Below are 25,612 nucleotides of genomic sequence, written 5' to 3' on the forward strand. Positions count from 1 at the left end.
GACGGAGCGGACCGCGTTCAGCGGCCTCACTGGTTGAAGCCAGGACTGCCTCCCGATGAACCGAACCGGGTCCAGATAGGTCCGCGCTCTGCCCCCGCCCTGCGCGGAGCCACGGCCACTAATTACAGCTAATTACAGCCCTGGGCTGTGGCCGCCCCACCCGGGCCCGGGCAGCGTCCGGGCACGGGCACTGCCCCAGACCCGGCCCTGGCCGGGGCAGGGCGCCTCGGAGTGGGTGGGTGCAGCCCGCAGCGGCGGGGGGTCCCGGCCACCCGCCGCCACCCAGCCTGTGACAAATGCGCGTTCCTCAGCCCGGTGCAGAGCTAGGGGCCGGCAGGGTGCAGGGGACCTGGGGCCAGGCTGGGTTTGGAGGATGGAGGGACACTGGGGGTTGGTGATGGGAATGTGGGGACCGACGAATGTCCTCCCTGCAGGACCCAGTGGCCCCGAATGATCCCAGAGCCCTCAGCAGAAGCGGCATTGGCCGCAGCCGAGCAGCCCTTTCCCCACCGACAATGGTCCCCCCCAGACCGGGGCAGCTGGAGGTTCGCCGCGGCGCTGACGGAGGGCTCGGAGCCGTGTCTGAAAGATCTTTATTTAAAAGGGGCGGGCAGGGCTGGAGGAGCAGGCAGGAGCCGGGCTCACACTCGCTCCAGCCGAGCCGCGGCACCCCGCGGAGCCCGGCCCGGCCCGGCCCGGCTGGCTCAGCACAAAGACAAATTCGTTCCAAATCCACCTGCGGTTTGCACCAGGCAAACGCCTCAGCGCAGCGGGACCTGTGGCACGGTGCTGGCTGCGGCGAGAGTCTTGCTCCCCAGCCCGGGTTCCCCGGGCCTGGCAGCTCCCGAGGGGCCGCCCCGAGACTCCCCGCTGGGGAGTCAGAAAAGCCCTCACCTCGGACGGGATCGCCCCACAGCCACGAGGCCACACGGGCGCCAGTGCCCCGGGGCTCCGGCTGCAGGGCAGGAGCCCGGGGGCTGGGAGCAGCGGGCAGGGGGCAGCGGTCGGCCAGAGCTGGGCAGATGGTGGCACCCTCAGTGCTCGGGGCACTGCAGAATGTCATACTTGAGGTAGCCCACCCGATCCACCTGGTAGCGTGGTGTCATCCTCCAGTAGAAGCTGCCCCGGCAGAAGTGGTACTTGTCTGGGCAAGGAGGGTGGCAGAGGGAAGAGAGGGTCAGCAAGAGGGTGGCTGTGCCAGGAGCTGGCCCAACAGCCGCCTGAGCAGTGTGGGTGCATGGGGATCTGGCCTTGGCAGATGGCCCTTGACAGGGCCCAGCCAGCTCCACCACAAGGATTCACAGGGACTGATGGTGTGCCCTGCCCCAGGACCATTGCGAGCCCAGCACCAGGGCAATCCACTCCTGCCCAGAGGCTCAGGGCAGCCCATAGGTGACCACACAGTCCCCAGCCACGAGGGCCCTGCTCACCTTGGTAGAGGAAGACGTTGTGTGCATCAAGAGGGACACCAGTGAAGATGTCATCGGTGGCACGGGGATAGCCCTTGTCCACCCTCTGGACCTTCACATCCAGCCTGTGGGGAAAGCAGAGTGGTGCCAGGGGCTGCCAGGAGCCCCTCACTGGGGAGCCAGCAGGCCCTGCCATGGCCATCGGGACCCACTCACCTCCAGTAGTTCTCCCCACTGAAGAGCAGCACTTTGCCACGGCCCCGCTGCAAGGCCCCCGAGATGCGACCCACACCCTTCCCAATGCCCAGCTTCTCGATGCCCCGGGGGCCCAGCATGGTCTTGCCAGAGAACACCCAGAACTGCCGACCTGCCAGCAGGACAGAGCACAGGAGTCAGCCAGCTCCAAGGGCACCAGGGCTGCTGCCACTGGGCTCTTTGCCATGCTGGTAGTGCTGGGGCTGAGAGCAGCAGGGGCAGAGCTCACCGGCAAAGAAGAAGATCCTCTTGGTGAGCAGGTCCTGGAATGCAGCATCAATGACAAGTGGGAGGCCAGGCCAGGTGTCTGCCATGGAGAAGGCACCCTGGATGCCTGTCTTCCAGAAGGATGAGTAGGTCCAGTATTTCCTGGAGTGGAGAAGTTCAGCTGTCCTAATAACCTCAGCCTGGCAGAGCCTCATGTCTCCCCAAAACCCTGGCATGGCCCTCATATCCCCCCCATGTCCCCAGCACAGCCCTGTCCCACCGTGCCACCCTGGCACTCACCCGGGCAGGAGGTGCTGGGTGCTGCCACTCACCCATCCTTGAAGAAATGCAGCTCCCCATTGATCTCTGTGATGGCATCGAAGCTCTTCTCCACACAGGCATCCCGGCTGGGGTCCACTGGAATGGGCTCACCTGTGGGCTCTGGTGTCTCCTCCTCCTCCTCCTCAGTGGTGGAGGTGCTGCCAGCCTCTGTGGGCATGGGCTGGGGCTTCTCAGTAGGCACAGGTGCAGGGGCAGTGGGTTCAGGCCCAGAGCCACGACCTGAGAGAATACAGGGGCAGGATGTGAGGATGGGGGCTGGCCCAGCACTGCAGGACCCTGGCACACCCAGCTGCAGCATGGCTGCTCACCATAAAGGTACTGGATGCCCTGGACGTCATCTGGGTGCAGCTGGAAGTCCTGGATGTAGCTGTACATGGGGTACATCAGGGCCTCACGCACACTGGAGTGGTCCAGGCCCAGTGAGTGCCCAAACTCATGGGCAGCCACCAGGAAGATGCTGTAACCTAGGGGAAAGAACCAGCCTCAGCACCCGGTGGGATGGGACACACTGGCCAGGGACTGCAACGCCCATGGAGAGCATGGGGCCAGAGGGTGCTGGTACCTCTGTCTGGGCAGAAGCCCCACTTCTTGTCAGTGTCGTAGTTGCTGGTGGTGGCACACCAGAGCTTGCCATCCTGCCGGCCCTGGCTGGTGCAGGTGCTGTAGGACTGCCCCAGGAAGGTGAAGGGGAAGACACAGGGGTCTCCCTGGGAGTTGCCTCCAACCACCGCCGTGTCTGCAGCGCAGCATCAGTGGGGCTGGCCCTGGCCCTGGCTTTTCCAGCCAGACCCAGGACAGCCCCAGGACCCCTCAGGCGCACACCCTGTGCATCTCAGCTGGGGACTGGCCACTCCACACCCCACCCCACCCCTCCCTGAAGCCCCTTCCTTGCTCACACCTCTGTTGGGGCAGAAGCCGTATTTCTTGTCCTGGTCGAAGTTGGCAGTGGTGGCACACCAGCGGTAGCCATCGGAGCGCCCGTCCGTGGTGCAGGCATCGTAGGAGGTGCCATCGAAGACGAAGGGGAAGACACAGGGGGACCCATCACTGTTGCCACCGGTGGTGTAGAGGACTGCGGGTTGAGGAGGGGTGAGGCTGGCCCCGGGCAGCTGCGAGGGCGGGCAGGGGCTGCGGCCGTGGCTGCCAGCACTTACGTTCGCTGGGGCAGAAGCCATATTGCTTGTCCCGGTCGTAGCTGCCGGTGGTGGCACACCAGGGCAGCCCATCCGTGCGCCCCTCCGTGATGCACCGGGAGTACGAGCGGCCCTCGAAGACGAAGGGGAAGTGGCAGTCGGCCCCGTTGGCATTCCCGTAGCGAGTCTTCACCACTGTTGGGCAGAGGAGTAGCTCAGCAACGGGGCTGGAGAGGGAACCATTGGCTCCACCCAACCTGCCAGGTCCTGCCCTTACCTACGCCAGTTCCCAGTGTCCAGAGCTCATCGTCGTCGAAGTGGGCATCACCCTGGATGCCCTGGCCAGGGGGAAAGGCGTGGGCCAGGAGCCCATCCTTGCCATCGAAGGGGTACCCGTCCCCGTGCTCTGTGGGGACAAGCACCCTCAGACCTGGCCCTGCCAGAGGAACCCCTGGCACAGGTACAGACCCTGCCCCTGCACACCTGGGCATGCAGAGGGGCAGAGGGACCTTGGGTATGTGGGGACATGGCAGTGGGGCCGTGGGGTGTGGGTCCCACAGGCAGGAAATGTCACCAGCCATCTCCCCACAGCTGAGCTGGCTCCCTGTTTCCTGGCAGGACATCACCTTGGCTGCCAAACATGATCATGATGTCTGCCTCGCCGCTGTAGATCTGGGTGAAGGTGAGGGGGGTGACATCGCTCCACACTTTGAAGGCCCTCTGGAAGGCGTCGTCGATGACGGCACGGTCCAGGTCAGGGGAGTAGTTCATCACCCTGCAGGTGGGGAGTCAGTGCTGGTAGGTCATAGCTTGTGATGCAGCAGTGACCCTGCTCTGGGTCTGCACGGTGGGGATGTGTCCCATCCCAGGAGGGGACAGCAAAGCTGGCAGAGTCAGGCAGAGCAGCCAGCCACCACCACCAGGCCAGGGCTCAGGTGCTCTCCTGGTCTCTGGGGAGCAGATGATGCTGCTCTGCCAGTTTGGCTGTATCTGTGCCAAGACCCAGCTGTGTTAGCAGTACCCAAGGCATGGCCAGTGGGCTGGACTGAGCCTGCCACCCTGCCTGGGCCCTTGTGCCCATCTCCATTCCCTGGGGACCACTGGCCCTTGGGTATGAGCCTCGGTTTCCCAGGGCAGAGACTCACCGGTAGGTCAGGTCCATGTGGTCCCACTTGAGGTCCCCCTCAAAGGTGAGGAAGGTTCCCACGTCAGGGACGCCACAGCGGGGGGCTCGCATGGCCTCCAAGGTGCCAGGGTCCAGCTCTCCTGTCTCCTTCAGGCCCAGCTGCTTCTGCATCCTGCGTAGTGCCTTGTCCAGGGACACATGCTTGCTGCCCGTCCGCTCCTCTGCCCCCGTGGTGTAGCCAAACCGCATCAGGTAACTCTGGAGGAGAAAGCAGCCGGAGGAGCTGAGCAAGGGATGCGGCTCAGGCAGTCCCGGGCACCACAGAGCCCAGGTGCTTCACCCCAGCCTGGGCACCTCCCGGGGCACAGGGACACCAGCAACCCCCGAGCTCAGCCTGCAGCCCCATGCTGCCTCCCCGGGAGCCCGTCGCAGTGTGTGGCAGGAGGGTGCCGTGAGTCCACGTCCCCCTCACCTCCGCCAGTTCCATATCTGACAAGTTGCTGACCAGCTCCCCCGGGAAGGTGACAACTGCCTGCGGCTTGCTCTGGAGCGGGGCCGCACCGCAGGAGAGGGCCAGCAGCCCCACGGTGAGCGGGGCCAGCAGGATGAGGACCATGGTGGCAGTGGCGAGAGGGCTGTGGCTGTGCCGGGTCCCGATGCTCTGCTCCGGGTGCCGCGGGCTCGGCTCCTATTTATGTCTGGGGAGGGCAGTGAGTCACCCTCAGACCCCTCAGCCGCCGACTCACTCCCTTCCCACGGTGACGAAACGCACGCTCAGGCTCCTCCGTTCCTGCCTTAACTGTTTCATCACCTTGTTTACTAAACACACTGGGTCCCACGCCATGCCAGGTGCGAGGACAGGCGTGAGGGAGAGTGGCTGTGCTGGGGCATGGCACAGCCTAGCTGCCATGGGGCTGCTCCTCAGTAAGGGGCATTGCCCTGATGGCCCTCAGGCTGTGGGGCTGGCCAGGTGCTCAGGACCCTGCAGCTGTGTCACTGACAGACACCGAGCTCAGCCAGACAAGGGCTGATGCCACCAAACCCAGAGAGCCCTGAGTGGGAACCAAGGTTGTGTTGGCAGAGCTGGAGGAGACCCTCTGCCCAGAGCCCCAGTGCCTGGGAGCTGGACAGCAGAGATCAGACCCTGACCAGGACACATTGTCCATCCCCATATCCACCACCATGGCTGCATCACCCCAGTGGGCAGAGCATTCCCAGGGGAGGAGATCCCTGTGGCTCATCAACCCATGGGTGCCTCTAAGCTTGCTCACTGGCAGAGCCCCATGCAACTGGGGCAGTGCCTGCCTGGCAGCAGCTCTGTGCCCAGAGATGCTCTGGCAGTGTTGTGGGACCCCACGGGGATGCCACGTCCTCACTGGTGCCCCATCCTCACCAGCAGCTGCTCCACAGGGTGCTGCTGACTCAGGTTCCCACCCAGCACAACACAATCCTGGCCACGGGATGGTGTTTTCCTGTTCTCCCAAAGTGCCGACGCTTGTGGGAATGAGAGTGGTGAGGGGGAAAGCAAACAGGGATGGGGAGCATGAGGAAAGCAGATGGCAGAGCTGGGGGAAAGGCACAGCGTCAGCTGGAGGGGTGGTGGGGCTGGGGCAGCGCAGTCACACTGCCCAAGACACAAGTCCCGGGACAGGTGCCCCTCTCCCAGCTCTCCATCACCCTGGGGCCGTGCTGAACCTTCTCAGGATGATCGTCCTGGGCCACCGCATCTCTGCTGGTGCTCTGTGCTCCTGCCTCCCGATCCCCACTGCAGCCTCCTCCTCCCTGCATCACCCCGGCTTCAGCCGAGCCAAATAAGCAGCGCCTGGCCCAGCCAGAGCATGGGCAGGGCTGCCCAGGGCTGCGCTGGCATCCAGCGAGGGGAGAGAAGCTGTGCTGCAGAGGAGCCCCTGTGCCCGACTCAGCCCTGGGGAGGACGAGCCCACTGAGGGGCCTCACCCCAGGCACAGGACCCCTCCCTACCCAACCAAGGTCCTGGGGCCCCGCTCCCAGCCCAGCCGCATGCAGGGCAGTGCCGAGTGGCAGATGCCCAGTGCCAGCAGGGTGCAGTGCCCGGGCCACGGGCGGGCAGGCACGGGGAGCTGCAGGCAGGGCAAATCTCGCCGGGAGGAAGCGGAGCTGAGAAATTGTTTTCTTGCCTCACTCCCCACCGCAGCCCTGCAAGAGCAGCCCCCGTTCCCGGGCAGAGGAAGTTGCTCCACAAGCGGCTGCCGTCCTGTGCCCCGCGGTGACAAACACATCCAGGCTGCGGTGTCTGGGGGAGCACGGGCCAGGGACCCCCACAGCCGGGTCAGGTCACTGACATTTCCCTCTCTCCCCGTGGAGTCCAGCCTGGAGCCCACCCTGCCACCCCTTGCCCCTAGGCTCCCTGCCTGGCCGCAGCCAAGGTGGGAGTGGGGCCCTCTGCCAAGGTGTCCTGAGGTCCCTGCCACAGCTGATGGCTCTGGGTGCATGCAGTGAGCGGGCACCACACCATGCCCTCAGCCCCCCGGGCTGCCAGGGTCTCAGCCCACTGCATACAAAGCCAGTGCAGGAGCTGGATGCAGGAACTCTCCTGGGACAGGCCAGGCAGGGGATGTCTGACACCAGCTGTGGGCACAGGAGGCCCAGACCTGGATCTGGCCTCCTCAGGTGCTGTGGCAGATCCCTGAGCTGCTATTTCCATCCCTCATTTCTGACACGTGCAGGACCTGCAGCTCCCACAGCCTGGGCACACTGCCCACACCACAATGGCACTGCTCATACCCTGCCACCATGGCATTACCAGCACCACCATGGCACTGCCATCCTCTCACCATCCTGAGGGCAGAGCCAGTGCCCCGCAGAGCAGAGCAGTGCTGGCAGGGATGAGGGTCAGAGAGCAGGGGCACAGAGCAAGCAGTGGCAAGCAAAGCCTAGAGCCAGGGCCCCACACACCACACAGCCCATCCTGGTGAGCCCACACTTGCCAGTCCTGGCTCACTCCAGGGTGCACCAGTAGGGCTGTGCCCAGTGGCCCTGAGCATCCTCAAGCTGGGCAGACAGGGTCCTGCTGGTGGGCTGCTGGCCACAGCTCTGCCCCCAGCCCAGCCTCTCCCACTGACTCAGAGTCCTGCTCACCAGCTTCCTCCTGGCACCAGCGCGGGGATTTTCTGGTGACTCTCTGGATGCTCTGCAGGGAGCAGGGGCAGGGCCAGGGCAGCAGGGAAACCCCCACGTCTGGCAGCACCAACAGCCTCCACACTGGGCAGGGGAACTCCACAGGGATGGGCTTGGCACTGCAGGCATGACCTGGAATGTGGAGCAGCCCTGCTTGGCCAGGGAGCTGGGCAACACCTAAGCCCCCCACTGCGGGCACATGTGGAGGGATGCTTGAGACAGCTCAGCTCAGGAACGGGCACAGGCAGCTCAGTGGGCAGGGGAGGGACCCTCTGGTGCATCCAGGTGCTGTGCCCAGCCTACCTCTGCCCAGGGGCATGGTTTACACCCAGAACTCCTGCACAGCCAAATTAAATGGAAAAACCTCTGTGGACATCCTCCATCCCACGAGGCTGCCTGTCACCACTGCTGCCACCGAAAGGGGAAGGAACAGGCACTGCAGCCCCTTCCCACGCTCTTGCTCACTGCATGCAGGGTTCAACCAGGCAAGCACCATGGGGGGGACACCCATGGGAAAAGAGTCTGGGACCCTGGCTGGGGCTGGATGCCTGCCTGGATCCTTGCCCAGGACAGAGGTGGGATGTGGCAGCAGCACTGTGAGGCTGCAGGTCTTCAGCCAGGAGATACTGACCAGGCCAGTCAGGGGAACTGGACAGAGTCAGAGACCTCCAGAGCTGAGCCCAGACACTGCCCAACTCCCTTTGGAGTGGGGCCAGCCAGGCAGGGAGCACAGCACTGCTCAGCCAGGGGAGAGGTCAGACAGCCACAGCCATGGGGTGCTCCATGGTGTCAAATGTGACAGGAGAGTCAAGGAGCAAGGCAAGGGGACACCTGGGTGGCACAGTTGCTGCCTCGCACCTGGCCACCTGAAGAGCTGGGCAGGGGACAGGGTGGGCACAGGAGTGAAGGGCAGGCCCAGGCATGTGGATGGCCTTGGGTACAGCAGAGTGCAGCAGCAAGGGGAAGCAGGGCAGTGGGGAGTCAGCATCTTGTGCCAGTGAGACAGCAGCGGGTCGAGGAGAGCCCAGCACTAGGCACCGTGGGGAAGCACAGCCTGTGCTGAGCACAGGGAGCAGCTCAGGAAGCACCAGTGCCAGGACCACCATGGCACAGCCAGACTCCCTGGCTGGTGGGCAAAGGACACCAGTGTAGGCCCTTAGCAAAGCCAGACAACTGCAGCTGCCAGCCCCACTGCCCCCAGCCCAGCCCTGCTCCCACTCCTCAGGCTCTGCAGCACCCCATGAGCAGCTGCCTGCTCACTGGCTGCCCCAGAGCACCGTGTCCCGGGCAGGAGGACTTTTGGCATGTGAGCAGCTCTGCGTCAGAGGCTCGGAAGCCCCTTTGCTCCTGCTGGAGGGCTCCAGACAGCAACAACATTCCTGCACACGCCTCCCGGCTCTGCCGCCCGGCACTGGGCCCTGCGTGGGCTGGGACGGCAGCGTCCAGCTGGGCCCAGGACCCTTCTTGGCGAGCCACACTGCATGCCACTACCCCACAGCGCTCCAGCAGTGCTGAGCCCCGGCCCTGCATGCCACCCCTGCCCACCTAAAGCGGCATGAATGCACCTGTGGCACCTCGCTGATCCATCCCTGCTAGTCCCTTGCCCCACCTGGGGAAATCCCTAGCCCCTCAGCACCAGCTTCTCGTGAATCCTTTGCCTGTTTGCCCAGTCCTGCCCCCCAGGCCCCCTCCAGCCCTGTGCCGCTGCTCCCTGAAGCCTCTGCCGGGTGGGGGTGACGCGGGCGGCACCAGCCGGGCTGATCACCTCCACCCTGCAGGCACCGAAACCAGCGCTGCCGTTTCGTCACCCTCAGGACCCCTCCCAGCTGCAAACCAACCATGACAGATCCCCGCGGCTGGCACACTGGCTCCAGGCACCCAGGTGGGTGGCACAGTCACCTCCCCGTGTCGGGCTGGGACATGTTCCCCCTGCCTTCACTGACCCCATTGCACCACAGAAACCCTCCGTGTTTGGGTCCCACCTACCCCCCTCAGGAATCTCCCACCCTGGTGCTGAAGCTCCAGATGCCCACTGACAGGCACAGTGGCACAGGCAGCCAGACACAGCCCTGCTAATGCCCCGGGGGGGTCACAACACAGACCCCAGCATTCAGGTGCTGGGAAGCCCTCTACAAGTGGGAAGCCGGGAAGGGCTTGAAGAAACGACTCCTCCTCTGGCCTTTTCTATTCAGTCAGAGGGAAACCAGCCCAGGCTGTGCCATCTGCCCTTGAGCTGCACCTAAAGCCTGGCAACCCAGGTAGCCCTAGAGCCTAGAGAGCCTAGAGAAAGGGGTGTGAGAGCTCTAAACGCTGCAGGGCTCTCGATCTGCTTCATGACTTTGCTGTAAACTCAGCCCCATCCCCTGAATCATGTCCTGTCCCAGCGCTTGCCTCCTCCAGCTTTGACCAACTTCTGTTCTACCAAACCTTCCCCACGTGTCAGGGGCAGGAATCATTCCAGGCATGTGGGATGGGGCAACACTGAGCCTTTGTCATCCGCAGCCCCTTTGGGAAGGGGTATCCATGGGCAGCCCTGCTGCTGTCATCCCCTTAGCCACACGGGGATGGATGGTGTGACCTGCCCCTGCCTCCTGCCCCTTCATCGAACCAGGCTGGGAGGCAGGCAGGAGGCGACAGGGCTGGGCGGCCACAGGCAGCGTCGCCGGCACGGCGCAGCACGGCACAGCACGGGTGGGCAGCGCTTTGTTCCCCGGTGTGAGACCGGCACGGCAGCTGCCGGCTAAATCGGGAAGAGCAACAATGGTGACGATGACGGCGAACCTGCCCGGGGGGGCGCAGGGGACAATGGACCCGGTGCCAGCCACCCGCTGGCTGCCAGCCACCAGGCGGCTGGGGAAGAAGAAGCGGGGGTTTGTGGAAGGTGAAATATGGGCAAAACTGGTTGTATTTAATTGTAAACTACAGGCAGCAGAAGGAAGAGTGGTAGAGGCAACACGGCTCGGCTTGCAGTAAAACATTTGACAACTGTTCTGACGCTCGCTGCCAAATTAACTCAGAGTGCCTCGGTTGTCAACACAGGCATATGGACAGAGCCCAGGAATGCCACACGGCTGGGCTGCCAGCCGGGCCCTGCCGGGGCTGCACGACCCTTGGGGCCCTCAAAACCTCTTCCGTGGGCACCATGGAGGGGAGACAGCCAGCGGCAGGGGGGGAACCAGGGACCAAAGCAGCTTCTGTGCTGCTGGGGAACAGGGCTGGGAGTATCCAGGTGAGAGCCAACGGTCCCTTCTTGGGAGCTGCCATGCCCCAAGCACCACATAGCAAAGAACAGCCCTGGAGCTCAGCCCTGGGCGTCCAGTGACCCTCTCGCACAGGGCAAGGCTGGGAGACCAACCCGATCACCACTGCTCCTCAGTCACTGCCTGGGGTTCTTCTGAGGAGTCTGGTGGCAGGCAGGGCTGTGGTGGCAGCACAGGTTGAGGCCCCCTGCAGCAGTGCCATGATGCTGAGCTCCACAGGTGCTCAGCAGGATGAAGCCACGCAGGGGCGATGGGAACGGCCCAGCAAAACACGCATGTCAGGTCTCCGGGGCCCTGCCACACGGAGTTCTGCTGCCCACCTTGTTTATTGTACTTATATTTCAGTAATTTGCTGATTGCCCTTTTTTAAGCAACCAGCAATGATGAATCAGCAGCACAGGAGAGGCTGGAAGCCGGCGGCCTTGGACCGTGGCTCCGAGGTCTCAGGTTCTGGGAAGGAAGCCACAGGATCCCTCCAGAAGGGAAAGAAAACAAACGGCAGCAACAGTTCTGGCAGCGAGGAGTGTTTGTGCCGGGCCTGGCCGTGGCTGCTCATGCTCAGCAGCTCCAAATTCACCCTGGAACGGCTGTCAGTCGCCCCGAAGTCCTGCGGGAACGGCAGCCACAGCTCTGGCTCGGCTGCGAGGCAGGAAGCGCAGGACAGGCAGCGTGCGGCGCGGCTCAGCCCGGCCATCGCTCTAGCTGCCGGGCAGGGTGGCAGGCAGCAATGGTCTGAGGGGCAGTGGGACACAAGTATGGCACCGTGGTCCCCGTGAGCAGGCAGGAGCGCGGCCAGCCCGCCCACGCTGCCTCACCTCGTGGAGAGCCCCCCGGTGCTCATGACACAGCCACCGGCAACACCTCCCTGCCGGGCTGGGCAAAGCCAGGGCCGGTGAGCTGCCTCCTGCCAATAGGATCTCACCAGGGTGTAAGTGACCTCACCACGGGCTTTCCTCGGCTCCTCTCAGCCCCTGGGAAGCAGCTGGGAGCGGCTCCTGCCTGTCTCGGGAGAGCCTAAGGGTGGCATTACAGCTCCAGCCGCAGCCTCGGTGGCCACAGAAAATGGGGCATTATCCTACGGCACTTCGCTGGTGCCAGAGCCCTGGGAAACGACAGACGCCAGCGAGCACAGCTGGTACTGGAGGGAGGCTGCTCACCACAGAGGCTGAGGCGTACGGCAGTGGCCCAAGCCGTGCCCGGTGGGCAGCCGTCCCGGCTCGCTGACACCCTGGCACAGAGCGATCCCCAGGGAGAGCCGCGGGCGCCTGCTGCAGGAGCCGCGCTGCTGGGAAGGAGCCGAGCGGTGAAGCAATCTGGTGTGAAGAAAAACCATTTCCTGCAGCAGGAGCTGCTTTGCTCAACGCTTTGCAAAATGTGCTGATGCAACTGCCCGGCCCAGGTGGGTACAAACACAGCCTCTTGATGTGGATTCCTGCCCCGCAGCTACGCAAACATCCCCGGCGAGCCTCCCCGTTAGAAAAGGAAACAAAGGCAACAAACAGCCCCGACAGCAAAATCGCCACTGTGGGAGCCCAGGGCTCGGGATTCAGGAGGCTGGGGGGGAATGGCCCTGGGCACTGCGCTGGGCACAGCCCAGGACTATTCTGGGATAGTGACCGAAGCTGCCGGCTCACAGGGAAGCTGCCCTGGGAGTGGAGCAGGCTCACCAGGGTCAGTGCAGTGAGTGACAGACTGAGGGAGACCGGGCAGCCTGTCACAGAGATGAGGATCAGGGTCCAGCAGGACCCCAGCTGGAGTCCCCAAGTCACTGTTCTTGCCCTAGCCTGGGCAGCAGCTCCTCTGGCTGTGGAGCCTTCCAAGCATCACTTCCAGAGTGGAAAGCATGGAGCCAGGAAACCTCCCCCCAGCCTGGGACAGCCTTCGTGGAACAGAGCAAGCAGCCTGTTGGGAGCAGTCACAGCCCACCCCAGTTCCTCACTCTGCTCTCCAGGCACAGCCACTCGTGTCTGCTCAGCTCACCCCCCACAGGCCTTCACCTGGCACCTGCTTGGGTGTCTGGACACACACCCAGTGCACAGCCACACCTCTCACTGAGATTTGTGCTTGCTTTGGCCTCGAGGTGGTTTCAGGACCAGGAACCACAATGGGGGGGGGCATTCTCAGAGGGGAGCTGCACTCTGGAGCTGGGCTTGGAAATTCCCTGCCTGGGGGCACACAGCTCTGTTAAAAATAGCTGGGTACCCACCCCAGCAACACATCCCTGGTGTGGTCCTTGGAGACAAAGGGCACAGTGCAGCTCTGCAGGGTAATAGGGAAGCTCCAAGCACTTTCCCTCACCAGTGGGTCCACACAAGCCCCTGAGGCTCCCAGAGGTCAGGCTGCTCTGCCCTGGAACCAGCATCCACTGGGAAAATCCCTCACTTATCCCCAACCAAAGGCAGAAAGAAACCTGCTGGTCTGACACAAATCCATCCCATTTCCTCACCCTGCAAGGCAGCTTTTGCTGGGGGCTCCCAGGACCCACTTCCCTGAGAGAAACCCCAGCCCCATAGCCAGCCACACACAGCATCAGGCTCCTGCAGTGTGAGCCACAGAGCAATGGAAAGGGGATGTTGGAAAGGGGACATCAGCCCCAGGAGCCCCTGTGTCCTTCTCAGCTCCACTTCCCCACAGCAACCACATTGCTACACAGGGTGGCTTGGAAGAGGAGTAAATGGAGGGGGGGGAAAAAACAGCCCCAGGGTCTCTCTCAGCTGCTGGCACGATGGCAACAGCAGCATCTGACTGTGTGCAGAGCTGGCACCCCAGACCCTGACTGGCCATGCTGCTGTGCCTGTGTGCCCAACCCCTGCTCAGATGACACCAGCCCAGTGCTGGACCTCACTGATGTTGTCTCTGGGTGATGGATGAGGACAAACCTTTGGAGGATGCATTTAATTAGCTGGGGAAAGGGCTGGAAGGCTCTCACACAGACAGACGTTTGGCAGCAGCTCTTCAGCTGCATCCAGGATGTCTCAGCAGGGCAGGAGTGCTGGAGAGACACAAGGGAGCTGTGGAGCCCCACAGAGCAGCCCTGGGCTGTGGGAGCTGAGCCCAGCCCCTCACTCTGAACCAGAATCACCACTCTGCCATGCGATGCAGAGTGCTGGCCCAGCCACCCCCCTCATCCAACACCATGCTTGCCAGCTGTGCCAGGCAAGACACTGCCTGTCCTCTGGTGGCTGGCACCACAGCCGCTCTGGCCACTGAGCCAACAAACACAACTGCTGGCCCAGCCTGGCTCCGGACAGAGCCGCACTGCGGGTTGGCTCAGTCCTGGTGGCCCTGGGACCCGGGATATGGATCCCTGGCCCCCATCCTCAGTGTGTCCCTTCCACTGGGACTGAGCCAAGCTCCACCCAAACACAGTCCTGCCCCGGGAAAGTGCAGGCACAAGACTGCCACTAGTCCAGAAAGACCTGGGGTAGGCGCTCTCAGCAGAGCCCTGTAACGTGAGAAACCATCAGTGAGAGCGACGGGCTCTGGAGTTCATTGCAGATGTCAGAGCAGAGCAAGGGCAGCTGGGTCAGAAGACGCAGAGCCCAGGCTCTCCATCCACAGCTGAGCTCAGACGGCTGGAGCAGACGGCGCTGCCAGAGCCGGGGCAGCAGCAGCTGCCGAGCGCACCCCTGCGGGGACACCGCTGTAACAAGGGCTGGCAGAGCCCCACCACCCACAGCCAGCCCGGCGCAGCCCACTGCTTGTCGTGAATATGGGGCCAGAGGTGCTATCAGCAGCGGATCCAGGCCTGCCAAACCGGGCACCCGTTGCACCTGCAGCAGCGTGCACCCAGCCCGGGTGCCAGCTAACGAGAGAAGGCAATCGCGATCGTTTAGCCGCAGCACTGCCATCAAAAGCCGAGGGCGGCTTCTGCAATGCAGCACAAACCTACAGCAGGCGGCGTCTGCAGCCCGGAGAACCGGGGAGAGCGCTCAACGGGCGGCACAGCCGCCAGGGCTCAGCACGGTCAGGCCCCCGGCGCGGCAGCTCGCTCCAGAAGGGACGGCCACGGCCAGGCTCCGCGCCCACCGCGGGCTACGGGAGGGGACCCGGAAAACCGCGGCCGACCGAGTGCCGGGACAGGCGCGGGACGTGGCCCAGAGCGTGGTTCGGAAGCCCCAAAACATCCCGGGAGAGGGAGTCCTAACCCCCGCCCGGGCCCACCCGACCCCGGCCGCGTCCACTTCCGCCCTATCCCCACGTGACAGGCGCAACCCCGGCGCGACGCCGACGCTCAGGGCCCGGGCGCCGCTTCGTGACGTCATGACGCAAAGTCAGTGTACTGTCTTTGTAATCCTTCCGCGGATAAAGTAGTTCCCCGGCAGGGAACTACTGAGGCCTTCTCCAGCCTGCCGACGGCGGGTGATGCCGCTCGCTGACGTCCGTCGGCTGTGGCGGCAGCTAGAGTGAGGGAGCGAGGCCCAGCGGCGGCGAGCGCTGCGGGAGCGGAGGGGACTGGAGCAAGTAGTTCCGGCGCGCGCCTCGCACGGCGGTACCGCTGCGCGGCGCGAGGGCGGGGGGGCATGGCGGCCGCCGTGGTGCCGGCTCCGGCGGGGGCGCGGCCGAGCCGCGGCGGGCAGGGTAAGGGCTCGGGCCGAAGGGCGAGCGGGCGGCGGCGGCAGCGGGACCCCTCGACTCGCCGCGACGGCGACTTCCCCCAGTCCCGGCGCACCGGGGCCGCCCCGCCGTGTGCGCGCGCGCGGAGGCGGCGGGGGGGACCCCGCGGCAAGATGGCGGCCGAGGGCCGGGCAGGGCCGCGGGGCATGACGGGAGCGGGGACGCCGGGCGGCGCCGGGACCCCCCATGAGGGCGGGCGGGACCCCCGGGCATGGGGTCGCCGCGGCTCCGGCTCCGCTGCCGGTGTCCTGGGGGGCGGCCCGAGCTCCTGGGCCGTTTCCCCCGCGCTGGCCGGGTGCAGCGGCGAGCGGCGCTCCGGCCGCGACGCTGACGGCGGCGGCCTCCCCGCGCAGGTCGAGCCTAGACGGCCCTGGCAGGGCGGGCATGGAGGAGAATGCGGTGGAGAGCAGCAGCGACGCGGCCCCGCAGGAGGCCCGGGAGGAGCCCTCCGAGAGCGGCCTGGGCGTCGGGAGCTCGGAGGCCGTGTCGGCAGACAGCAGCGACGCCGCCTCGGCCCCCGGACCCCTCTCCCGTGCCGATGAGTCCGCCGTGGGCCAGAGCTCCGACAGCAGCGGGGTCTCATTGGTAGGAGCTGACGAGGAGGTTGGGGCAGCAGTCGGCTCGGGGAAGGGCGGCGGTGGGTTCCTTGGCAAAGGAGCTGGAGCTCAGCAGTCTGGGCAGGCGCTGTGAGAGCAGCCCGGTGTCTGCTGCCGGTCAGAGGAGAGCTCTCCTTGGTAGCCGGAGCAGCGCTGGAGGTCCGGGGTCCCTAGCAATGCCCAAGGAACTACTCTGCTCCCCTTCCCGGTAGCTCTGTGGTGACATGCCGGTGTCATTTGCACGTACTGGCTCCCCGGGGGTCTGGCCTGGCAAAGGTCTCTCAGCTGAGCTCTTCTGGCCTCCTTTTTTTCCATCAGGAGGAGGTGTCAGAGAGCAGCTCCAGCACAGATGCCCTTCCCCGGGTTTACCTGCCAGATTCATCCTCCATTGCCCAGTCCACCTTAGTTTCCAGTGTCTCCACTGTGAGCCAGTCCATCATGGTGTCAGAGTCTCCCCAAGTCCTTGTCCACTCCAGCGTCATCACAGACGGCACCACGATCGTCTCAGACTCCACTGCCTCCACCTCCTCGGACCTGGGCTCTGCCATCGACAAAATCATTGAGTCCACGATCGGCCCTGACATCATCCAGAGTGAGTGTGGGCTGCCACGGCTGGCAGGCAGGGCACAGCTGCCCAGGCTGCAGCCCGTGTGTGGCCTGAGGAGGGAGCTGCTGCCGTGCCGGGCCCTGGGAGGCGAGGGGGTGATGCCTACCCGCATGCAAATGCAGCTCCAGCAGTTGGGGGTTCTCTTCTTGCCTTTCTGGAGGGTTTGACAAAGAGCTGGTGGCTTCAGCCCTCCTCCTGCCTGCCTGATCCCCCAGCTGCGTGGCAGGGCAGGCTTCAGCCCTGCAGCCAGGCCTTCCTTGCCCCTTCCCACTGTGTGTGAGAGAGCCCTTGTGACTCTACAGCCCCTGCTTTGCTCTCCTCTTCCTCACAGGCTGCATTGCTGTGACCAGTGCAGAGGATGGTGGGGCAGAGACTACCCAGTACCTCATTCTGCAAGGGCCTGATGATGGTAAGGGTGTGCTCTGGGGTGGTGGCTGTTTGTGCCCCAGGCCTGGCAGGAATGGGGCTTGGAGCAGGTGTCCCAGCCACAGCACCTGTCCCGGCATCTCCATGGATGTCCTGGCTGTTGGCAGCTTGTCTTTGAGTTCCCTGGAGCCCTGTGCCCCAGAGGTGGGTGCAGCCTAGGGGTAGGGGAGAGTCTGCTTCTTGACTGAGCTGTTGTGATGTTTCAGGTGCCCCCATAGTGTCCCAGATGGCCACCTCTGCTCTGGCCAATAGCTTGGCAATTGAAGCTGTTGCTGATGGACCTACCTCTACATGCCTTGATCAGCCTGGCCCTTCAGACCCTGCTGAGCAGCTAGAGGTACTGGAGCTGCCCACGCAGCCAGATCAGGCCCAAGAAGCAGATGGTGGGGAGGAGCTGGACCAGCCAGACATGGAGACTCTGGAAGAGATGATGGAGGTGGTGGTGGTGCAGCAGTTCAAGTGCAAGATGTGTCAGTACAAGAGTGTCTCTAAGAAGACCCTAATCAACCACATGAAGGAGCGACACTTCCAGCCAGGTGTGTGCTGAGGAAGCTTCCTCCTGCTCTGGAAGAGGAACCAGCGAGGGCTGTGATGTAAGGAACTGTTCCAGCACACAGCTTGGTAAGGAGCTGCTCTTCTGTTCTCTGTGGCAGTGGGTTCAGCACTGGCTTTGAAGAAAGGACGCCCACGGAAGGGGGGAGCAGCTCCAAAGAGCACAGAGCAGGAAGCCCCTGAGGAGGAGGAGGATGATGATATCATGGATGCTGGTGCTATTGATGACCCTGAAGGTAGGACTCATCCTCCCCGTCTCTTCGGTAGCTTAGTCTCCTCCCAGTCTCTGTCTGACGTTTTGGGCCACTTCCCTGCAGAGGACAGTGACTATAACCCAGCTGAGGATGAGCCTCGTGGGCGCCAGCCCAAGTACAGCCGCAGCATCCCCACGTCCAGCGAGGAGAGGCCACGACGGCGCCCGGGGAGGCCCCGCAAGTTTCCTCGTCTGGAGGACATGCCCCAGGATGTGCCTGAGGGTGAGGGGAGTGGGAGGCAGCAGTCCTGTGCCAGGCTGGAGCTGGGGAGCAGTGCAGGGAGCGTGTCTGACGGAGCTGTGCCATGTCCTGTCGAGCAGGAGCAGAGGTGGAGCCCCTGGTGACCTCCCAGAGCACGCCGAGCCGCGAGCTGCAGACCTCGGAGGCTGCCAGTTCCTCTGGGCTGGAGAACGGTGCCAGCGAGAGCCTGGCAGAGCCCAGCATCAGCCAGTCCGACTCGGAGAACAAGGATCCTTCCTCCAATGCCAGCCTTGAGGAGGCCGACGTCCTCCCCCGGCGGCGAGGGCGGCCCTCCCGCCGCTTCCTGGGCAAGAAATACCGCAAGTACATGGGGCGCAGGTGAGGGGTGCCAGCCGAGCCGGCGCTGGGGCCCTCTGGCTCTGCCCAGGGCCGGTCCAGCCCCAGCTGGCCACCACAGCCCCGACCCCGGCCCTGTTCCCCAGGTACTACTACAAGTCCCCCAAGCCCCTGATGAGGCCCTACCTGTGCCGGATCTGCGGCTCGCGCTTCCTGACGCACGAGGACCTGCGCTTCCACGTCAGCTCGCACGAGGCCAACGACCCGCAGCTCTTCAAGTGTCTGCAGTGCAGCTACCGCTCCCGGCGCTGGTCCTCCCTCAAGGTGGGCACCCTCTGGCCTGCTGCTCCTGCTCCCACAAGGGGAGCTGGCGGCCCCAGGTCTCACAGCCCCGTTCTGCTTCTCACAGGAGCACATGTTCAACCACGTGGGCAGCAAGCCCTACAAGTGTGAGGAGTGCAGCTACACCAGCGTGTACAAGAAGGACGTCATCCGGCACTCCACGGTGCACAGCCGTGACAGGTGAGGGAGCTGCCTTCCTGGGACGGTCTCACATCCTGCTTGAACGGCTCCAGCTGTTCCCCCTGCCCCTTCCTCTGGCCCCAAAATGGGCAGTTGTGGTGTTTGGGTACAAGGGAGCCCGGTCCCGGGATGTGGCTGACCCCAGGGGGTTTTCTCCTTTCTTTTCCAGGAAGAAGAGAGCGGATCCGGTGAGTCTGGGTCTCCCACTGGCTGGCTCTCCACCCTGCTTTGTAGGAGGAGGCATGTCTGGGTTTCCACAGGCTCTTGGTGCCTGGCTGGAGAAACAGCAGCCCAGGTCCTGCAGCGGGGAGGAGGTCAGGACACCGGTGACCCTTCCCTAGCAATCTCATCCTCATGGTCTCCCTCCAGCCCCCAAAGCTGAACTCCTTCCCATGCCCTGTCTGCAACCGCGTCTACCCCATGCAGAAGAGGCTGACGCAGCACATGAAGACACACAGCACTGAGAAGCCACACATGTGTGACAAGGTGAGGGGGGGGACACGGCCTGGGGAGGGGCTGGTGGTGGGTGAAGCTGGGCAGGATGGTGAGTGCCATCCTTTGTTCTGCTGCAGTGTGGGAAGTCCTTCAAGAAGCGCTACACCTTCAAGATGCACCTCCTGACGCACATCCAGGCCATCGCCAACCGCAGGTAGGAGGCCGGCAGCAGGCTGCCGGGCAGAGCCGCGTCCCGCTCCCCGCAGAGGCAGGCAGGGGAGGTCCCTGCTGCCCCTGTGCCGCTCTGCTGGCAGGTTCAAGTGCGAGTTCTGCGACTACGTGTGTGAGGACAAGAAGGTGCTGCTGAACCACCAGCTGTCACACATGAACGACAAGCCCTACAAGTGCAGCTTCTGCAAGTACTCCACCTTCCGCGAGGACTTCCTGGTGTCGCACATGGCCGTCAAGCACACGGGTGAGGGGGGCTGCCTGTCCCGCGCCCGCTCTCCCTCCGCCGGGTGCTGCGGGCCCCCCGGCGGGCTGCCTGCTGACCCCGGCCCCCCGGCCCGCAGGAGGGAAGCCCTTCGCCTGCGAGTTCTGTCACTTCACCACCAAGCACAAGAAGAACCTGCGGCTGCACGTGCAGTGCCGCCACGCCGACTCCTTCGAGGAGTGGGCTCAGAAGCACCCCGAGGAGCCGCCCTGCCGCCGCCGCCCCTTCTTCACCCTGCAGCAGATCGAGGAGCTGAGGCAGCAGCACAGCCAGGGACAGGGCCCCGCCGAGCCGGAGCCTGGCCCACCGGTCAGTGCCACCTCCGCGTCCCGGCTGCTCCCGTGCCCGGCCACGCTGCCGGCTCGCTCTCTAACGCAGGCTCCTCTTGTCCTCTGTCACCTACCAGGCGGCCCAGGCTGTCCCAGGAGCAGATGGCGCTGTCCTCTCACAGGACTCCCTGGGAGGGGCCACCATCATTTACGAGCAGGGTGAGTGAGCTCCCAGGGCAGGGGATGGAGAGGGCGTGGGTGGGTGCCCGCCTAATCCCCTTCCCCCTGGCCCCTGCAGATGTGGCTGGATCAGCCGAGCTGGCCACACAGACTGCCCTGGACCTCCTGCTGAACATGAGCACGCAGCGAGAGCTGGCCACAGGCTCTCTGCAGGTGAGGAGGGCTGGGGTGGCTGTGCCTGCTGGGGGAGGTCTCTCTGCAGCACCCAGCCCTGTTCTGCACCACAGAAGTCTCAGTGCTGTGCCTGAGCTGCTGCCTGCTCCCCTCCCCCCCATCTTCCCCAGGTGGCTGTGGTGAAGCCGAGTGACTCGGGAGAGGTGCAGGCAGCCTGTGAGCCACCAGCACAGGAGGAAGGGGCAGAGGTGGACCTTGAGGAGCAGCAGCAACAAAAGTTGGTGACGCTGCACATGGCAGAGGCTGGGGAGGCGCTGGTGCAGGAGGCTTACGAGGAGGCGGCGCTGGGTGGCTCAGAGCTGCAGCAGATCACGATACCCTTTGGTGGGACAGCAGAGTACAGCATTATCACACCCATCAGCGAGGAGATGCCAGCTGCAGCCACCCTCTACAGGTCAGCTGTGCGGGAGGAGTGCTTCTGACCTAAAGGAGGAGGCTTTGGTGGTGAGGAGGGGGAAGAGGCAGCTCTCTGACTTGTCCTCACCCGCAGCGAGGAGGAGAGCCCTGCGGAGACCTCCCATGCGGTCGTGGTGAGCGAGGCGGTGATGACAGAGGATGTTCTGAAGGAGCACAGCGATCACTACATCATGTCCAGCGCTGCGGGGAGCCAGTTCCAGCCGGTGGAGGTAAGGAGCCGAGCGCCCCCCCCGCCGCGGCAGCGGTGTGAGCCGGCGTGACCGCGGTGTTTCTCTCGCAGCCCCTCAGCGGGGACGCTGCCTTCCCCCCACCAGCAGAGGGCCCGGAGGCACAGCCCGCCGGCGTCAAGTGGCCCCTGGTGCAGTGTGTCACCAGGCAGCTCCAGAAGGACTCGTCTTTATCCTCAGCCTCCGAGGGGCAGGAAGTCTCATCCCCAAAGGTCAAGTGGCCTGTGCTGCAAGGCATGGCCAAGAAGCTCTCCTGCAAGGTTTCCACAGCCAAGAAGCTTTCGTGCAAGATTTCCGCAGCCAAAAAGTTCTCATGCAAGATTTGCACAGCCATGTTCACGGGGAGAGCAGAGATGGAGAGCCACAAGAGAGCCCACATTGGGCCCAGCACCTTCAAGTGTCCCGACTGCCCCTTCACTGCAGCCCTCTGGCCGGAGGTTCGGGTAGGTCCCTGCCACGGGGCAGCCCTGGAAGCAAGAAGCGTGGGCACATGTGAGCTTCCTGAGCCCACACCTCTCCCTTTGCCCCCAGAGCCACATGGTGCAGCATGCCAGCCTGCGGCCACACAAGTGCACCCACTGCAGCTTCGCCTCCAAGAACAAGAAGGACCTGCGCAGGCACATGCTGACACACACCAATGAGAAGCCCTTTGCCTGCCAGATCTGTGGGCAGAGGTGGGTGAGGCCTGCCTGCTTCGAGGGGGTCATGCAGAGCTCCCCAAGGCTTAAAAGAAGGCCTGACCCCTGAGGGCTGTCCCCTGTTAGAGGGAATTCTGCCCCCAGGTGGTTCCTGCTATGAGCTTGCCTCCAAGGAACTTCAGCTGCAGGAGGTTCAGCGCTGATGGAAGCGTTCTGGGAGCTGGCCCAGGCCATGCAGTGGGATGAGCTCCTGTAGCCTGGGCCTCTGCAGAGGACACTAAGGCCCCGTGGTGCCCACAGCAGCTCCCCCCTGCTCTGTCCCCTTGTAGGTTCAACCGAAACGGGCACCTCAAGTTCCACATGCAACGTTTGCACAGCTCGGAGGGCGCTCGGCCGGGGCCGCCGGCAGCCGCTGCCCAGCAGACCATCATCCTGAACAGTGATGAGGACACGCTGGCCACCCTGCAGAGTAAGTTGTGCTCCTCTCACCAGCGTGCCCTCGAGGTCTCCTCTGCAGGGTTCAGCCAGCCTGTGGGCAAACAGGGCTGAGGTACATCAGGGCCAAGAGATTCCAGCTGCAGGTCAGAGCTGTTCGCAGTGGCAGGACATGGTGGGTGTGGAGATGAAAGGCTGGGTGCAGGGAGCTCTTCTGGCAGGGTGCTTGCTGTTGTGGTCCTGTGCAGACCTGGGGACCAGCACTTGCTCCAAGCAGGCCCCAGTGGATCAGGATGTGGTGGGAGCAGTGGTGCTGAAGTGAGAAGCAGAGTTCATGGTCTAATGGGGAGGTTGGTTGCCCATAGTGACCTCTAGTTCCCTACATCCTAGGAGAGCTTGATTTAGCTTCTGGCCTTCTGCAAGCTGAGCTGAGACTCCTGTGCTCCTCATGGGGTGGGCACTAGGCAGGGGCCAGCTGGCAGCCCTGGCAGGGTCTGTCAGTGTTGGCAATGACTCTCTCTGCCTTGCAGCAGCTTTGCAGTCAGGCCAGGCAGTGCTGGCTCCCGAGAGGCTGCAGCAGGCCCTGGGGCAGGAGCACATCATCGTGGCCCAGGAGCAGAGTGTCACCAGCCAGGTGAGTCAAGCTGCATGCTCCCTGCAGCTGCTCCCTGGGGGCTCTGGGGTTGCCTCCTCAGAGGCATGCAGCTGGGCATCCTGCCCTGAGCACAGGCTCTTGGTGATGTGCAGGAGGAGGCTGCATACATCCAGGAGATCACAACAGCCGATGGGCAGACAGTGCAGCACTTAGTGACCTCAGACAACCAGGTGAGAGGCCCAGAGCCGCTGCAGGGCTGCAGGGGGGAGAGCTGGGGTGGAAACGGGCACAGAAGGCAGACAAGAACCAGCCCTGCTGCAGTGCAGGGTGTAGGCTGTGGTGGCCTTTCCTGGGTCTGAATCCCTGTTTGCAGGTTCAGTACATCATTGCCCAGGACTCCGTACAGCACTTGCTTCCCCACGAGTACGTTGTTGTCCCAGAGGGACACCACATCCAGGTGAGCTTCAGGCTGCCCCTCCCTGGTGTGGATGGGGCGCAGGAGGGTGCTGTGCATGGGCTTCAGCCTTACTCCATTGCAGTGACAGCTTTGTGCAGAGCCTGCTGGCACTCACACAGCCCCATGGTGGCTCTCCTCCCCAGGTCCAGGATGGGCAAATCACCCACATCCAGTATGAGCAGGGCAGCCAGTTCCTCCAGGAGCCACAGGTGAGGAGCCAAGCATGGATGGGGCTGACAGGGCTCTCTGAGATGGGCATTGGGCACCCAGCTGGAGAGGGAGGGAGGGATGTGAAATGGAAGGTGTGTGTGGGCTGGTGACACAGCAGTGCCCCAGGTCGGGTGCAGACCTTCCCTGAGCCCCCTGCCCTCTCTCCCCTGCAGATCCAATACATGCCTGTCTCGCCAGAGCAGCAGCTCGTCACCCAGGCACAGCTGGAGGCAGCAGCACACTCTGCAGTCTCAGGTAGGACCTGGGGCCAGGGCCAAGCTTGGGGGTAGCCCTGGCTGCTCATCTCACTCCAGCTCTCCAGCAGCCAGTCCTGCTCTGTGACACCATCGCCTTGTCTCAGCTCTGCCTGCAGAGGCTGTTGGTGGCTGTCACCAGCAGGGGTTCACAGGTACCCATGCCACAGCCCTCCAGGGTTGGTGAGGTGAGGTTGCCCCCTTGCTGTTAGCATCCCTGCAACTGTGGGCAGCAGCTGCCCTTGGGCCCACCCCGTTGTCTGTGGGGAGCCCTTCGCTGTCTCCAGCCTGTCAGCTCTGGGTCAGGATCAGCCTCTTTCCCCTGGGGCTGAGCTTGCAGAGGGAGGAGACACCACGCTGTGTGCTCCCAGAGTCAAGCACAGCCAGGCTTCTGCTGGAGCCCTTCTGCTTCCCTCGGTGCCCTGCCTGTCCCCGGGGCCCAGCGGGCGGGGTGCTGGCCTCACCTCTCTGCTCTGCCCCGCAGCGGTGGCGGACGCGGCGATGGCGCAGGCGCAGGGGATGTTCACGGCCGAGGCCATGGCCGAGCAGCTGCAGGAGGGCATTCACTACGACGTCATCACGCTGGGAGAGTAGCGGCGCCAGGCCCGGCGGGCACCGGGACGCCGCGGGCAGGCCGGGCAGCAGCCGCCTCAGCCAGCAGTTGCCTTATTGCGCGGGGGCGCCGGGGGGCGCTCCCGGGCGCGCTGTGACAGGGACATGCTGCCGCTCTGCTGCCCCGTGAGGGTCCTGCGCATCCCCCCCGCCCCGGCGCAGGCTGCTGCCTCCAGCCAGGGCCCCAGGCTGGCAGCGCTTGCAGGCCTGGACTCTGCCTGCTGCACTTGATGGTCTGAAACTCCACTCCCTGAATCATGTCTGTGCAGGCCACGCCTCAGGCAGTGCCTGCCTGGCACACGAGGGTGCAGCCGTGGGGCTGGCAGGGCGGGGGGGCGGGGGGAAGGGGTGCTGCAGCCAGGCTCCCTGTGACGCAGCCGTGGGGTGTGAGGGCACCTGTCCCTCCCTTGGCATCGCCTGCCTGCGGGCAGGCAGCGGTGGGGCCTGGCCTGGAGGAGCCTGCGGCGGGAGGAGGCGGGGGTGGAAAATGTTCTATTTTTGTTCTGAGGAGGGTTGGACTCTGGTGTTGGTTCGTGGGTGGTTGTGGGAGGGGTTCGGGTCCCGTTCTTGAGCTTTGACTCTGCTTATGAATAAAAAGGGATTGCAGCTGGCATGGGCTCTGTGGTCCTGCCCCGCCCACCCGGGCACCGCCCACCCGGGCACCGCCCACCCCCAGCCCCGCTCCCAGAGCCTGGCCCAGGCCAGCGCCTGCTGGCAGATGTGGCTGCCCTGCGCCATCGGCTGCCTCCTTCCGGGGTGACCTTGACTCCTGGGCCTCAAGCCGGGCAGCTGGTAGAGGGGTGGGTTTGGGGCTGGAGTCATGAAATTAATCGAGTGGTAAACAGCCTAAATCCCGTGTAACTCTGCCCCGCTACACGCGGCCCCTCCCTGAGCTGATTGTCGGGAGGTGTTTACATGTGATTATGACAGCTGAGCTCCGGCTCCTGCGCTGCAGCCAGCTCAGCCTCCGCCCAGGGGAAAGGGCCTGGGGCCTCCCCCCCTCAGCAGGAGCAGCCCTGAGCCTGGCGTGGTGTGGACCATGAGCTTAACCAGCCTCTTCCCCCACCTGCTGCAGGGGATGGGGATGGCACTGGGGGCTGTGCCCTGCCCTGCTCCAAAGGCCAGCACTGCCTGCCCGGCCTGGCAGCTGGGGTACC

General features: G+C 64.2%; 2 protein-coding genes across 4 annotated transcripts; one reads left to right on the plus strand and one right to left on the minus strand.

Moving 5' to 3' along the window:
* Positions 1-579: 579 nt before the first annotated feature.
* Positions 580-5,143, minus strand: MMP9 (matrix metallopeptidase 9). Its single transcript, XM_068150395.1, has 13 exons — positions 4,945-5,143; positions 4,492-4,730; positions 3,973-4,121; positions 3,624-3,752; positions 3,368-3,541; positions 3,112-3,285; positions 2,776-2,949; positions 2,522-2,677; positions 2,204-2,432; positions 1,894-2,033; positions 1,626-1,776; positions 1,431-1,534; positions 580-1,144 (listed from the first exon to the last, which is right to left on the minus strand). The coding sequence occupies exons 1-13, from the start codon at positions 5,086-5,088 to the stop codon at positions 1,035-1,037; spliced, it is 2,073 nt and encodes a 690-aa protein (XP_068006496.1). The 5' UTR covers positions 5,089-5,143; the 3' UTR covers positions 580-1,034.
* Positions 5,144-15,392: 10,249 nt separating this feature from the next.
* Positions 15,393-25,066, plus strand: ZNF335 (zinc finger protein 335). 3 transcript variants are annotated; one of them, XM_068150160.1, is made up of 28 exons: positions 15,393-15,469; positions 15,859-16,090; positions 16,420-16,693; positions 17,040-17,117; positions 17,341-17,670; positions 17,788-17,922; positions 18,004-18,162; positions 18,261-18,519; positions 18,624-18,801; positions 18,887-18,999; positions 19,169-19,187; positions 19,369-19,485; positions 19,572-19,648; positions 19,749-19,909; positions 20,007-20,236; positions 20,334-20,415; positions 20,495-20,589; positions 20,721-21,004; positions 21,101-21,236; positions 21,308-21,697; positions 21,786-21,928; positions 22,222-22,361; positions 22,858-22,961; positions 23,075-23,152; positions 23,296-23,379; positions 23,523-23,588; positions 23,763-23,844; positions 24,328-25,066. In XM_068150160.1, exons 2-28 carry the CDS (start codon positions 15,890-15,892, stop codon positions 24,435-24,437), a joined length of 4,125 nt encoding a protein of 1,374 aa, XP_068006261.1. In that variant the 5' UTR covers positions 15,393-15,469; positions 15,859-15,889; the 3' UTR covers positions 24,438-25,066. The 3 variants fall into 3 exon arrangements, with proteins under 3 accessions (XP_068006261.1, XP_068006259.1, XP_068006260.1); XM_068150158.1 differs by lacking the exon at positions 15,393-15,469 and having other exon boundaries at positions 15,702-16,090; positions 22,861-22,961; XM_068150159.1 differs by lacking the exon at positions 15,393-15,469 and having other exon boundaries at positions 15,702-16,090; positions 18,261-18,504.
* The last annotated feature ends 546 nt before the right edge of the window (positions 25,067-25,612 follow it).

The sequence above is a fragment of the Melanerpes formicivorus genome, unplaced genomic scaffold, assembly GCF_026170545.1.
Source record: "Melanerpes formicivorus ecotype bairdi unplaced genomic scaffold, bMelFor1.0.p_v2 SCAF_19, whole genome shotgun sequence".
In the NCBI taxonomy this organism is placed as follows: domain Eukaryota; kingdom Metazoa; phylum Chordata; class Aves; order Piciformes; family Picidae; genus Melanerpes; species Melanerpes formicivorus.

Excerpts from the sequence above, each read along its gene's own strand:
- ZNF335 (XM_068150160.1), top strand. The coding sequence starts at position 15,890 with ATGGAGGAGAATGCGGTGGAGAGCAGCAGCGACGCGGCCCCGCAGGAG. Across the intron at positions 22,362-22,857 it reads CACGCTGGCCACCCTGCAGA|CAGCTTTGCAGTCAGGCCAG; the intron begins GTAAGTTGTGCT and ends TCTGCCTTGCAG. Across the intron at positions 22,962-23,074 it reads AGCAGAGTGTCACCAGCCAG|GAGGAGGCTGCATACATCCA; the intron begins GTGAGTCAAGCT and ends GGTGATGTGCAG.
- MMP9 (XM_068150395.1), bottom strand. The coding sequence starts at position 5,088 with ATGGTCCTCATCCTGCTGGCCCCGCTCACCGTGGGGCTGCTGGCCCTC. Across the intron at positions 4,122-4,491 it reads CACATGGACCTGACCTACCG|GGTGATGAACTACTCCCCTG; the intron begins GTGAGTCTCTGC and ends CCCCACCTGCAG. Across the intron at positions 3,753-3,972 it reads GATCATGTTTGGCAGCCAAG|AGCACGGGGACGGGTACCCC; the intron begins GTGATGTCCTGC and ends TTGTCCCCACAG.